General features: G+C 58.2%; 1 protein-coding gene across 1 annotated transcript in view; it reads right to left on the reverse strand.

Annotated features, from left to right (window-relative positions):
• Nucleotides 1-5,215: 5,215 nt before the first annotated feature.
• HS6ST1 (heparan sulfate 6-O-sulfotransferase 1) overlaps nt 5,216-13,437 on the reverse strand; it is a 37,795-nt gene continuing 29,573 nt past the window's right edge. The window contains exon 2 of the mRNA XM_087819949.1: nt 5,216-7,041. Within this exon, the coding sequence (XP_087676075.1) occupies nt 6,333-7,041 (709 nt within the window). The 3' untranslated portion in view covers nt 5,216-6,332. The remainder of the gene's footprint in view (nt 7,042-13,437) is intronic.

Consider the following 13,437-nt stretch of genomic DNA (forward strand, 5'->3'; position numbering starts at 1 on the left):
CTCTCTCCTACATGAATACAGGCTTGAGGAGGGCAGCCCAAGGCTGGTGGGGGGTTCCGCAATCATCAGTGTCCTCTCTTTTTGCTCCACCATCCTCAACACAGGCTTCTACTTCATGGTCCAAGATGCTGCTTGACCTCCAGCCACCACATCCTTCTCCCAGCCCTCAGGTAGGAGGATACGAGGGAGATGGGCCACTGCTTTTCTTTCAGGATTCTTCCCAAAGCGACAAGTGTTGCCTCCTCTAGCACAGCTGTCGAGAGTATGTGGTGAAGCTGCTGCCCCCTGTGAGGGCTGGGAAGTGTGTGTGGTCTTAACGGACTGTGTTCCCACTGGCATGTGGACCAGCAGGCTCTGCTGTGATGCCCAAGTTTTAAATCCCTTGAAGTGAAAAAATTACTTCCTGAATGGAGTGCCCGCTGAGGACGGACAGACTGGCACACCCAGGCCGCGTGTCTCCCGTGTGCTGGGAGCACAAAGCCGGAATGCACTTGAAGCTGTTCCTAGAGAACAGTGTGAATTATTCAAGCTGGAAGCCCAATTCCCAGAGCCCAGGGCCCCTTAGAGCAAGCACCCTCGTGTGCACGCTCTCCCACTGCGGCTGTCCCTCGACGTGGCTCTGTGCAGACTCTAAGCTCGTGTGCTCGGGTCCTCAAGAGCAAGGCTGTTGGGAGTTCCAGGGGCCTTGATGCAGCCTCAAGGCTTCTGGGAAGGGCAGCGCCCTCCGGAACAAGGCAGTGGCCAGCCTGCTGAGCTGGGAGGAACCAGGAGGCGCCTATGAGTCTTGGACAGGCCTCTTGAATGCTTGGCTTTTGTTTGAGAAAGAAAAGTGTTTCCCACAGTCCCTAGGCTTCCTTTCAGAGAAATCTCAGGGTCCAATGGGCCACAGAGCAGGGCAGGAGGACCGGTCCATGAGGATGGGCCCACCAGAGGGGATGGTGAGAAGCCGTGAGGGCGCTGGGGTCGGGGAGCCCTTAGGCAGGGATGAAGGGGAAGTGCCTGGGTGCAGTGCTGCACGCCCATGGCCTCTGCCAGGGTCAGGCCTTGGGTGGGCTGAGAAAGGAACAGTGTCCAGCCGGTTTTAGCGGCATGGAAATGGCCATGTGGCAAGTAAAACAGAGAGCAGGCCTCCCCTGGCGGGTGGGTGGGGGTGGGACAGGGACCTGTGGAAGGGGGAGGGGCTGGAGAGAGGGGCAGCAGGGTCAAGAGCGCTGAGGCGGGGGTTCCTCAGTAGAGTATCAGTGGGGTCCACCTGGCCCCCCAGAGGGATCTCTGTGTCTCTCGCAAGCCAAGGGGCTGGCACTGAGCGCCGACTGCCCTGAACACTGTGAGTGCTGAGTGAGCACAAAGGCCAGTGGTTTGGGCCAGGGTCCGATGGCCTTATTGCCAAGGAAGCAGGGGACGGCGGAGGGGCCAAGTGTGAGCACCCCGCCAGCCTTTACTGGGGGATAGGAGTGTCCCTTGGGCCCTGATACCACCGGGCTATAGGGGGACCCTGAACAAACTGGTTCTAACCAGTAGAGACTATTAAAGTTGAACAGACAAATTAAGGAAAATCAATCACATTTCAGAGGAAATGGGAACAAAGTCAGGATGTGAGCAGTTTCTTTAAAAAGGGCACATTTTGGGGAGGGTCTAGGCAGTGCCGTGTAAACTCAGACCCCTCCTCTGGGCCTGTCCAGGAACCCAGGTCTCATCTGAAGCCTGAGGCCTGGGTGGTGGGAGTGGGAGGCTGGCTGGCATGGGGACAGAGGGTCCTTGGTGCTTGTTTGACTGCAGAAAAGCAGGTGTGTCTTTTCTAGCAAGATGGAAAGACCAGGTGGGGATGGATGGGGCCGGTGGGCTGGGACTTGGAAGGTTGTCAGGGTCCTTTGAGGGAAAAAAGGGAAAGAGGACAGTCCTTAGGGTTCCCACAGGAGGGGCTGGGCCCACGGGCTTTGCTCTGCGGTGGGCAGCCAAGTGGGTGACTGAGTTGGTCCCGGGCAGGGTCAGGACTCCTCTTTTAGCCAGGCCCCTCCGGCACCTTGTCTGTGCTCAGGGTCGGAAGGGCATGAAGGTGGCACAAGGTGTGCCGTGCCCAGGCTTGGTTCTGTCTTTAGAAGCAGATGGATCGTACAGCAACCGTCCCGCTTCACAGACCAGGGCCAACAGCCTGTGGAATTCAAACCCTGACCTGACAAAGCTGTGCTCCTGGGAGTCTTGATGCTGAGGGATGGAGGGGAGCCAAGACCAGGGTCCCAACAGCAAGGGGTCTCCATTGGAACAAGAGGCGAAGACCTGCAAACCAGCCCTGGTCAAGGGACCAGGTGCCTGCCCTGGTCCACTAGGGCAGGAGCTTGTGAGGAGGGGACCTGGCCAGCCAGAAAGGGTGCTGGGCAGAGGGTCCCTACAACACTGCTGCATCCGGGGCCCTCCCAAGGCCTCTGAGTCTTGGAGGTTCCTGAGACCAGGTGCCTGCCCAAGAAAGGGCTATAGGCTTCTGTCCCTCAAGGTTGGCCACAGCCCCAGGAAGCCTGAGTGCTCTGAGCGGGGGGGGGGGGGGGGGGGGGGGGGGGGCTGCGAAGGCAGGACCAGACAGGAGAAAGGAGTGAAATGGGGCGCAGAGCCCCGGGCAAGGATAAGCCCTTGCCTGAAGCTTTTGGAGACGACCCAGTGAAAGAATGTCAGTAGTAGGCCCACCCCAGAAAGCAGCAGCTGAAGTGTTGGGTACAGGAGGGCACAGTAGAGGGAAGCGGGGGGGGGGGGGGGGGGAGGATGAGGCTGGCTGGCAGCTGGCCACAAAGGGAGGGAGAACTGTCCTAACCCAGAGGCCCAAGGAGCAAGCAGGCTGCCCTGCAGTGCAGAAGGGCACAGGGAGAAGGGGGGGCAACAGGTGGGGCTAGCAAAAGGGAGGCTACAGCGAGTGTAGGGAAGGGGTGACGGGCCAGGCAGGGATCAGCAGCCTCCTGGGTTTCAGCCTCAGACTTAGTATCTTCCATTTAATACAGGTAGGAGGATGAGATTCCCACCTCCGGGGGCAGGTGTTCTCAGAGCTGATTTCACCTGTCTGATCACACACTGGCCCTGCAGAGCCAAATGGAGCTCCAAGCAGAGGGCACCCCATCACAGTGCTCCAGGGAGGGGCATGAGGTCCCATAGGAAGTGTCCCCAGGGGGTCCCTAGGCCAGTCTCTCCACACCGCTCTTCCATGCAGGATTGCCTTGTTATTAAACAGGGCAGGGATGCTCCCCCAGGGGCCAGGTAGTCAAGAGCACTGTCTGCATCTGGATCTGAGGACAGGGTTTACGGGGCCGTGTGTCTGCCTCGTCTCCACGTAAGACATCCGTGATCAGGAGGTGGGACTCCGTGGGTCCTGGCTGTCTCCGTGTGTTGGGTTTCTGCTCGCCCCTTTGTTCACATGATGGACCTGCCCTTTCCCCTTGGCAGGCTGGGTGGGTCAGAAACCTCAGCCTCCCAGCCCCTCCCCCCAGTTCTTTCTCCCACAGGGATGGTCCAGACAGATTCCAGACATAGATTCTGGGAAGGGGGAGGAGTAGGAGACCCCCAGGCCTTGGGGTCCGAACCACTTAGAAGCTGAGGGAAGGTCATCAAGAAAACGAGCATGTGGCATATCGATCCCTCCAGCACTGGGTTAGTGATTAATAAATTATCCTTTGTGGTGACGACAGTCCTGTCTTTTACTTCCACAGAGCATCACACAGTGAGACAGTGTTTACTCCTCTCACTGGCCCTGCAGCTGAGGGGCCCCTCTGCTCCTGCATTAAGTCCTGTATCCCACATGCTCATTTTGAAACCAAACTGGGAGGCCCCCGCCACGCCACGCTGGGCAGATGGCTGTTAACTCAGACACAGCACACCAGGCTCCTTCTCAGGGTTTATTTCATCAGCTAACATTCACTCTTGCCCCAGACAAAAACAATTAAGTGATTATGACTTGTTTTCCATCAACTCATTTTTTTGTATGAATAACCAAAGATTTCTTCTCAACACTTTTTTTAAACAAGAAGCTATAAATAAATAAAGCTTTAAATGCTCCTGGGTTCAAGTTAAACACTTCCAGTTCTCAAAAAAGTCCACAGACTCAGACAGTTCTGCTGTCCCGTTCCTCCCCCAGGGGGAGGCCATTGAGGACCTGTGTGTGGAGTGAGGGTCACTCACCGCTTGTCTGCTTCTGTCCTCTCAGCCCTAGAGGACCCTCTGGGTGGGGCCACCTGAGCCACCTGAGGAGCCCAGCCCTTGGCATCAGAGGAGCCTGTAGGCACAAGGAGCCTTCCTCCTAGAGTAGGCCTACATGGCAGTGCCCTGGAGACCAGAGGGGCTGTGGGGATGCAGCTGGCACCAGCTCTGGGCCCTCAGCCCGGGCATGGCCCAAGACAGGGCTGCTTTCCAGGCGCAGCAAAAAGACTGAGAAGAGACCCGCATTTCCACATGAATTGGAACAGGCCATACATCAAACACTCCAACACATGCAGAACAGGCCCTATGCTCAGGCTCACGCCAGGGAAGCCGGCTGCGAGGAGGCCATCCTGAGCCAGGCCCGGGCAGACAGGCTGCTCTGCACTCAGGCCTGGAGTCGGCCACCTCCCAAGCTCTTGTGAGCGTGTCCACCCTCCTGCCTGGAGCACACCGGCCCCAAGTGCTGAGCATCAGAGCAGACCCCCCACCCCACACTGCCCTTCACTTCCCTTTAAAAGAGCCCCTAACTAAATCACCCAGGTGCTTGCTCCTCAGCACGGCCTCCCACTCCTGGGGCCGGCACAACCACCCGACCTGCTGGCTGGCTGCTCTGCCTTGGACACAGGATACGCAGCCAGTGTACGAAGCTTAAAGGACTGATGCCAGACAAAGACTAAAGCCGCTTCCTTCTGGGCAGCCACCTCATTTGACACCAACTGAGCTTTTCCTGTGCTGTGGAGGCTCCTTGCTCGCCCACTCCTCACCCCCGGGGGGACAGTGAGGGCGGCAGAAGGAACCTGGGGCAGGGAACCGCTGGTGGGATCTGCCTGTGAGGTGCTGCCCCTGCTGTCCTCCCTGAGGTAGGCCTGTGGCTTTGGGCATGTGTGTGGGGCACACACTCAGCACCCCAGAGCCCAGAGTTTGCGCCTCATTCGGATAAGGCACTGCACTCAGTGCCCGGCCTTGGAATGCGGCTTCTCCAATCCTCAGGGCTGCCGGAAACAGGGCCTGACTAGCTTTTGGGGGCAGGGAAGGGGGCAGGGAAATGCAGGGAGAGCCCAGGGTGGGGAGGGCTGTAAATGTGGGCATCAGGGAGCCGCCTAGAGCCATTTCTTCTAACCCTAGCAGAGAATCTGAAAGCCTGAGTTCCTGTTCCTGGCCATCAAAAACCACATGGCCCTGAGCCGTGGCTCACGGCAGCAACTCTGATCTGCATGTTCCGGCCTGGGAGGCTTAGCTCAACTCATACCTGGGGTGGTGGGAGCGGTGGGGTAGGGGTTCTGAACACATGTGCAAGTGATGGGCTTAGGGCCAGGGCCGTCCACTAAGAAGTGCCTGAGGCCAGAAAGAAGAATAGGGCAGGGGGCCCCTCAGTTATGATCCCCCTTGCTGTCTGAGCTGGGCTGACTGGTGGTCACCCCAGAGGCCGGCTTGTGTGCAGCCTTCCCACGCCTGGATGCATTCTTCACAGCCTCCTCAGTGATGACTGCGGAAGGGTGGAGGAGCCAGGTATGCCCTGATCTCCTGACCAAAAGCAGGAAGCAAAGAGGGGAGGAGCTTCCCAGCAGTGGACTAGTCTTCCTGGCTGCAGATGGGTGGCCCTGACACTGAAGATGGGCGAGTGTGGAGCTCCATCCCTGACAACACCTCACAGGACTGTTTTGTTCATGGAGGGACTTCATACAGGGCTGGGGCTGGGATGGTGTGAGCCTGAGGATCCCCTACTGGCCTGTGCAAGGAGAGGGGCATGTGCATAGGGGCATGGAACACACTCCTGGTCTGGCAGGGCCACTCCCCACTCTCAGCTCTTATCTTCAGACTTTGAGCCGCTGTGACTGTGAGAGGGGAGCACAGGGATGTCATCTGCCCTGGTCTTGTGTGGGCTTGACTGTAGCATCCATCAAGCATGCTTTCCTCTGAGCCAGTGGGCGACACAGGTTGGTTTCTCAGACCTGGAGCCTGGGAGAAACTGTGAGAACCAGCTCCACCGGGCCAGTGCTACCCATCCCTGGTCTTTGTTCAGGACGCACCTACCCTCTGGTGAGCAGATCTGGGACTCTCTTCCTATCCGAGTACTGGGCGGCCCCTTGTGAGCTGTCGACCCGATGTCACCTCCCCTCTCCCGACTGCCCCAGGGGCCTCCTCCAGGGCCACCACTACCACTTCTCGATGATGTGGCTCATGTAGTCCTCCGTGGGCACCCGGCCCGGCTCCTCGGTGTCCTCCCGTGGCAGCGCCTCTTTGGCCCGGTGCAGCAGGCGCTCCTCGCGGCTTCTGAGGCGCTGCTCCCTACGCTCCAGCTGCCGCTTGTACTGGTAGCGCTGCTGGAAGAGGTCCTTGGCGTAGTCGTAGAGCTGCATGTCCAGGTCGTTGAGCTCCTCGATACGCCGCACAGTGTCCTCGCTCACCTCCACGCCGCCTGCCCTGGTGCTGTTGTACTGCATGAAGGGCCGGATGAACTTGAGGTTGAACGTCCGCTCGAACAGGTACTGCGTCTTGCGCTGGAACTCTGTCAGGCCGAAGAAGGCCATGCCCCGCAGGTTCTTCTTGGCGCTCTCCAGTAGCAGCTGGGCGCGCTTGCCCTCGGGGATGAAGGACAGGTTGTAGCAGCCCACCAGACTCAGGTCGGCCAGCATGCGCACCTGGCGGTTGTTGGCCAGGTTGTAGGGGCAGTCCATGAACTCCTGCAGCGTGCAGCCTGACCAGTCTGTGCCCTCGTAACAGGGTGGCAGCTCCTCAGGTGTGGGCGTGCGCCCGTCACACATGTGCAGGGACGTCTTCCAGGTGGCTCCCCGCTGCACGTGCCGCCACTCGCTCAGGTAGCGGGACACAGGGTCTCGCAGCAGGGTGATGTAGTAGAATTTCCTGCAGTGAGAGAGTGGGAGAGGTGAGGGTGTGGGACACATGGGGGCTGGTGTGGGGTGGGGGGGAGAAGGCTGGAACCCCACGTCTGACTGCCTGGGGTCTAGACTTCACCTCTGATACAAACCAGTATGGCGAGATCTCAGAACGGCCCTAAGTGAGAAACCCAGCCCCCTGTGGCTGCAGCAGGTCCAGCCTTGGTGCCCTGCCACAGGCCAAGGTTCCCCGGGATGACCTGGCTTGACCCTGCTGGGGATGGAGCCACGGGACTCCAGAGCCCATGCTGCTTAGACCCAGTAGTTTAAAGAGCTGTTTGCAGTGGAAGGCTTGGTGCCACCCACTCAGCAGAAGTCACGCATAGTTGGCTGCAGGGGCAGGCCTGGGTCCAGCCTCCCACTGGGCATACCCACGCCAAGGCTCCTGAGAGGCCCAGGGGGGAGCAGTACCAGTAGACCCCCAGCCCAGGTCTCGGGGGTGAGCTATAATTTGGAATTGGTACTGTCTCCCAAGAGCTGTCCCAGTCCCACAGAGCCGGGAGGCCCTCACGATGCCACCTCCCACTGTACACAAGGGAGCGTCAGCATGATGGGAGAAATGACTCAAGGAAGGCTCCGCACCCCACCCTTCCCCTGTGACAGGTGCTAATCATGATTCATGCCCCTGCAGAACATGTTATGCTTGACCCCATGGCACAGGACAGCTTGATGGGGCGGCTGCCAGATGCTCCTGTGACAGGCCTGGTGTGTGGATTTTGCCAGCTATTCATGGAGGCCCCTCCTCCAGCGCTGGCAGAGCTGGCGGACCGTGTGTGGAGGGGTGGGCCCAGGACAAACAGAACCAGGGCCTGGGTGGGCAGTAGGAGCCAACTGGGCCCCACACACCACTCTTGGGGGAAGAAGATCCAGACTAGGCCTCCCCCACCCCTGGCACTTCCCTGGATGGCAATATGGACGTGCACCCACCCTAACCCCTCCTCACTAAGGCCAAATAAGAGCACCCAACTCACCCACCACCCTCACACTGCCCTCTGGGAGAGCCTTGGGGCATGAGGCACCGAGGCGACCGCTGTATTGCCCTGATCTGACCAGGAGTACAGGGGCCCTAGGGGGCGGCAATACCAAACAGGACAAAGGCGGGTGTGTGTGTGTGTGTATGTGTGTGTGTGTGTGGCACCAATGGAGGCGACTCGCGCTAAAGGAGGGCACATCCAGGAAACTGCAGGGGTAGCCGTTCTTGAGCACCGTCCTTAGGGGATTTGGCATCCCTCCCCTCCCAGCAGGGCCCATGCAGGAGAGGCACCTAGCTGATGGCTCCAGGGGCAGAGGGGAAGACTGTTCTGCTGTGTGCAGACTGCTGAGGGAGCGACAGTCCCCGTGGCCTCCACCGGCTGGTGCTGTGCAGCCGAGGGCTGGGCAGGGCAGGGCAGATCCACACACTCCCACAGACGGCTCTGGCAGACAGTGGGGACAGGGCCTCTGCAGCACTTCATGGTCCAACCCCTCAGAGGGAATAGCGTATGGCCCAAATCTGAACCCCCAGCTCCTGTGGAGCATGCTTCAGTGGCTCTTGTCACCCTTTGGAGAACAAAGGCCCACCTACACCCTCCTAGTCCTTTGACTACTGTGACCTCCTCTTGGCCCTCTTGCTGGCTCCTGGAGACACCCCAGGGCCTTTGCATGGGCTGTGCCTCTTCCCTCTCTACTTCATCTGCTGGCCTGGCTCATCCTCTAGACTGCAGCCAGTTCACCTCCCTCCCAGGCAGCCTGTTCAGCAGACACGGCTCCCTCTTGGGCCTGTCACAGCTGTGACTTCACACTGATCTCTGAGCTCATCCTGGGGCAGGGAGTTGGCTCCTGTGTGTGCACTAAGCAGGGCCAAGACTGAGAGAGGGGAGGGGGTCCAAGACAGAAGGAGTCTCAGGGCCGTGACCTCACACCTCCAGGCCCCAAGAGAGGACACGAAGCCCTGAGAGGTGAAGCAGCTGCCTAGAAGTTCCCGGTGGCTTCAGCACTGGGGCGCACGTGTGGCCAGACCCCGGTTTGGTGGACTCTGAATAGTGAGAAAGTCCTTAGATGTGGCCAGAACCAGGGAGGTCAATTCACTCAAGGGCCAACTTCCTAGATAGAGATCGAGTATAAAACAGTTATACATCCTGACCAAGACAACTGCTTCTAAAGAGGCCCAGACAGACCGGCCGATGTAGAGCAGCAGACAGGACATGCCTGGAAACACAGGCATACGCCCCCAAGTGCAAGCTGCTGGCACCCACTGTGCCCGCTGCCACGCCCAGCCTAGACCGCACCCAGGCCCCATAGCAAGGCCTGGCTACACAGAGACCCCATCCCACCTTTCCCAGGAAACAGACTAGTGTGACTGTTTTTTCTGGACACAGAAAACCAGAATGTGACATATCAATTGAAAAGGTACGTCCCCAGCTAAGGCCACACGGGCTCCACCTGGCTCCAAAGGTGACCTGTAAAGGCAGGACCCGGCATGCACAGTGGAGCTCCCTCCCACCTGTGTCTGTGTCGGCAGCTGGCAGTCCCTCTGCAGTTACTTCGGCCTGAGGTCTTCAGTCAGCACTTGCAGCCCCCCATCTTGAGGGGTGGGCTTGGTGGGGCCCAGCTGCCCCCAGACCCCACAGACCCGTGCACTGGAAGAGGACTGCTAACCAGCACGGTGCCTGTGACCCTGGGGAGGCCAAGCTGAACCTCCCAGAAACCCTTGGCCATGACCATTCCCATTGTGCAGGTGTCAGCTCAGAAAGGTAAAGTCACCCAGTGACCTATAGCGGGTGCCTGGAGAGCCAGGCCTGAGGGGAGCCCTCCCTGCCTGAGGTTCCTTGATTCATAGCTCACAGGGTACAGGACTTGCCCGGTGTCACACACTGAATCATGTGGCAGCTACATCTATGCTGCTGACCTGAAGCCCCAGAGCAGGAGGAGCACCGTGCCTGGTGAGACAGCTGGACTAATCCTGCCAGGGGTATGGGTGTTGGAGGGCCTGGGCCCCTGAAGGGCCACAGGGGCTGCCATCTGCACCAGTATATCTGGTAGGTTGCAGGAGATGCATGTGGGCGTCTGATCCCTGTTTGGGCTCTCTGGTGGAGCAAGACGGGGTGACCAAGCCCCCGGAGCCTCACCCTGATCCCATAGCTCCTATGTACCACATGGGTGCCAAGTCGGGTAGCCTGGCTCCTTGCTGCATCCCTGGATGCTGGCCTGGCTGGATGGGAGCAGGGGCTCACCCACGGCTGGGGTGACTAGGAAGGGTGTTAGGATGGGACGAGCCACCCTTCCCTGCTCAGGATTCTGCCATGCCCTGGGTCCCTGATTCAGTCCACCAGACATGGCCTACGGTGGAGATAAGGGGCCAAGTGGACTCTGGAACCTGCTTGTGGGACCAGCAGCCCCAGGTCACTACCTACTTCCCCGCGCTGCTCCGCCTGCACAGTTCGGGAGCCCTTGTTGGGAACGCACACCTGTGCTCTGATGGCTTCCTAAGGCGCTCACGCATTTGGCCCCTGCCTCCACTTGCCTTGTCCACCCTGACTGCCACTCGCTCTGCTGCCGTGACTGGCAGACCCCTCCAGCCACAGGGGTTGTCCTCTGCCCAAAACCCTGACTCCTGTCTCCCTCGCTTGTCTTTTCTGCCCATTAGATACATCTCAAGACACATTGGATGTTTACGTTCTGGTTTATTGTCTGCCAAAAGGGGGTGCGAGGGCAGTGACCAGGAGTGGAGGGCATGGTGTGATGTGGGAGAGAACCCCCCTAGGGGCTGACTCCCCACATCCAGGCAGTTTCCTGCCCAGGAGACCTGGTGCACATTTCCTAGGGGTGCTCACAACTCAGACATATGAGAAACTAGGCAGGGAGCCCATTCAAAGCTGTCCCCAGCCCCTGCCACCAGGCTAATCCAACCCCCGCCCCACTCCTACCCACGGGAAACTGGAGGGCCTCTGCCCAGAGCAAATTTTCTCCTACACTGACATCTGGGGTCCCCCACAACACAGGGGGTTCTCTGCCTAACATGCTACCACAGGATCTGTCCATCCAGGTGGTCCAAGTGCTAATCAATAATATTTCCAGAAAGAGGGGAGAAAGGAAAGAAAGGGATGGTAAAAGTAACAGCAAGAATTGCAGTACATAACCCATTTAGAGAGAGGGCTCACAGGAGCCCAGCAACGAATGTGGGATCAGACCCAAGATTACAGAGAGTGCAGTAAAGAACACACAAGGGGACAAGGAGGACCGGTGGCCGGAATGGGACTCAACTTCTCTACAGTAACACCAAATGCTAAAAAATCAATGAGCGATGGCTTCAAAATCCTGAGGAGAAATGACCCGGACTTCATACCTTTCAAGCTACCAATCAAGTGTGATGGGAGAGTAAAGACATTTTTTGACCCGTAAAGAAGGGCTTAGGAAATTTACTTCCCAGGAATCTTGCTTTAGGAAGATACTGTATCTCATTTAGTAAACGAGACAAAAGTGAGAGCCAGGAGCGGGGAGATCAGCCGGCCGCCCCTGCGCCTCCTGCTGGGCCTGCCAGGAGCAGAGGGCTCGGGTTTCCAGGAAAAAGGGGGACAGACCACCTCACACACGACCGCGTTTGTGGATGAGAATGAAGGTAGGCACATGGCAGGTCTCTGGAATCACTTGAAAAAAATTAAGTATGAGGATAGAAAACAAAGTGGGGGAAAAATAGGGCAGTCCTTGATCCTGGGCTCAGAAGCAAACAATGGTTTTCGAGACATTACGATGCCAAGTGATTGTCGGCTTAGTAACAACTGGAGCTTTCCTGCTTGGATGGGTATGGAAAGGTGGGGTAAGGGCACTGGAAACAACCCTCATCTACCAGTACAGTCAACAGGTAACGTTTAAATCAACACATCAAGAAACAGCACTGGTTACTCAGGCAGACGGGACCTGCAGGAAGAACGAGAAGGGCAGCAGATCTGTTGGCTTTTAGAATAAGCCTCCTGAAACTATTTGTCTTTAAGTATGTGTATACATTATTTTAACTGAAAAAAGAAAACTGGCTAAAAAACATATGGAGACATGACCCACTCCTTAGCCACGGAGGAAACGGTCAAGGTGATATCCACAGAAGCGGCAACACAGAAGGGCAGCGGCCTGGGGCAGGAACGGGGCAGCTGTCACGGCTGCGTTCCCTGGGAAGCGGAAGGCGGGCGTCCAGGGAGCCTTGTGCGGTGTGCGCCGGGCGACGCGGACGGGCTGTCGGCAGCGCAGTGCCGGTGGCAGCCCCCGTGCCTTCGCGGTGGCACCAACGGCACAGCCTTCCACGGGGCCCGCACAGCAGTGAAAATGAACCAACCACAGCTACTCGCACCACTTGGGTAAATTGGATGACTAGGTGTTGCAGGAACAACCAAAATTCAGGAAATTAAATAGCGTGCAGGTGACAAACATTTAACGTTCACGTCGGCGGTGAGCCTGCGTGTTCGGGTGGGGAGGCGGGTGGCACAAGTCCCGGCGGCTTCCACAGCACCGGCCCTTCTCAGCCCTGCGCAGGCAGCAAGGGCACAGGCCCCGAGGCTGTCTCTCAGGTCACTGTACGAGTTCTTTCCATGTCCCAAACACTGTGAGAAGAAATTTTTAAAACTTGTACAAACAAAACCAAGATACTCTATGGCAACGTGAGAGGCTCCAGCTGGCTTTGCAGGTGGGCCCAGCCTTCTCGCTGAAACAGGAGTCTTGGTTCCCCAAATTGGGAGGGTTCCCCTACTTCCGCTCTCATGCTCACTCTCCTGCAATGCCACCTCCCACCTCTGGTGCCTGCCAGCTCTGGCTCTCTTCAGCCCTTCCTTCGTCCCCCTCTACCTTCCCATTCTGCCCTGCCGAAATAGACAGAGGGTCCACACAGGGGTGGAGGACCCCTGTGGACATCCTTTGGGGACTGTGAGGGTGGCCAGTTTTCTGGGTCAGTTGGGGCTCCCCTGTGGCCTGTGAACTAATCATGCATTACTGAGCTGGCTATTGAGTGGCCTCTCCAGGCAGGCACCATAGTTTGTCCCAAGCCAAAGCATTGGCTGGTTGTTGCTTCCATCTCATCCAGCAGGGCCCCGGGGGTGCAAACAGGGCCACCTCACCCCCACCCCCAGGGCTCCCACTGCTGCCAATCCTAGTGCACGGGGCCAGAGACCTTGTTTAGTGACTTGGCTGGAATATTCTACTTTCAGGGTGAAGAGCTTCTGCCACTTTCTGAGCGCAGTCCTAAACCACGTCCTGGCCTAAGTGGGTGCCACGGTACCTGGACCTTCAGGGCAGGTCTCTGTGGAGCACTACTGCCCACTGTGCACTGGGCTAGGCCCAGGAACGGCCCAGAGTGCAGCCCAGCCTGTCCTGCCTACAGACATGGAGCAGGCTCACGTGG

This window comes from Miniopterus natalensis, chromosome 8 (genome assembly GCF_054644295.1).
Source record: "Miniopterus natalensis isolate mMinNat1 chromosome 8, mMinNat1.hap1, whole genome shotgun sequence".
In the NCBI taxonomy this organism is placed as follows: domain Eukaryota; kingdom Metazoa; phylum Chordata; class Mammalia; order Chiroptera; family Miniopteridae; genus Miniopterus; species Miniopterus natalensis.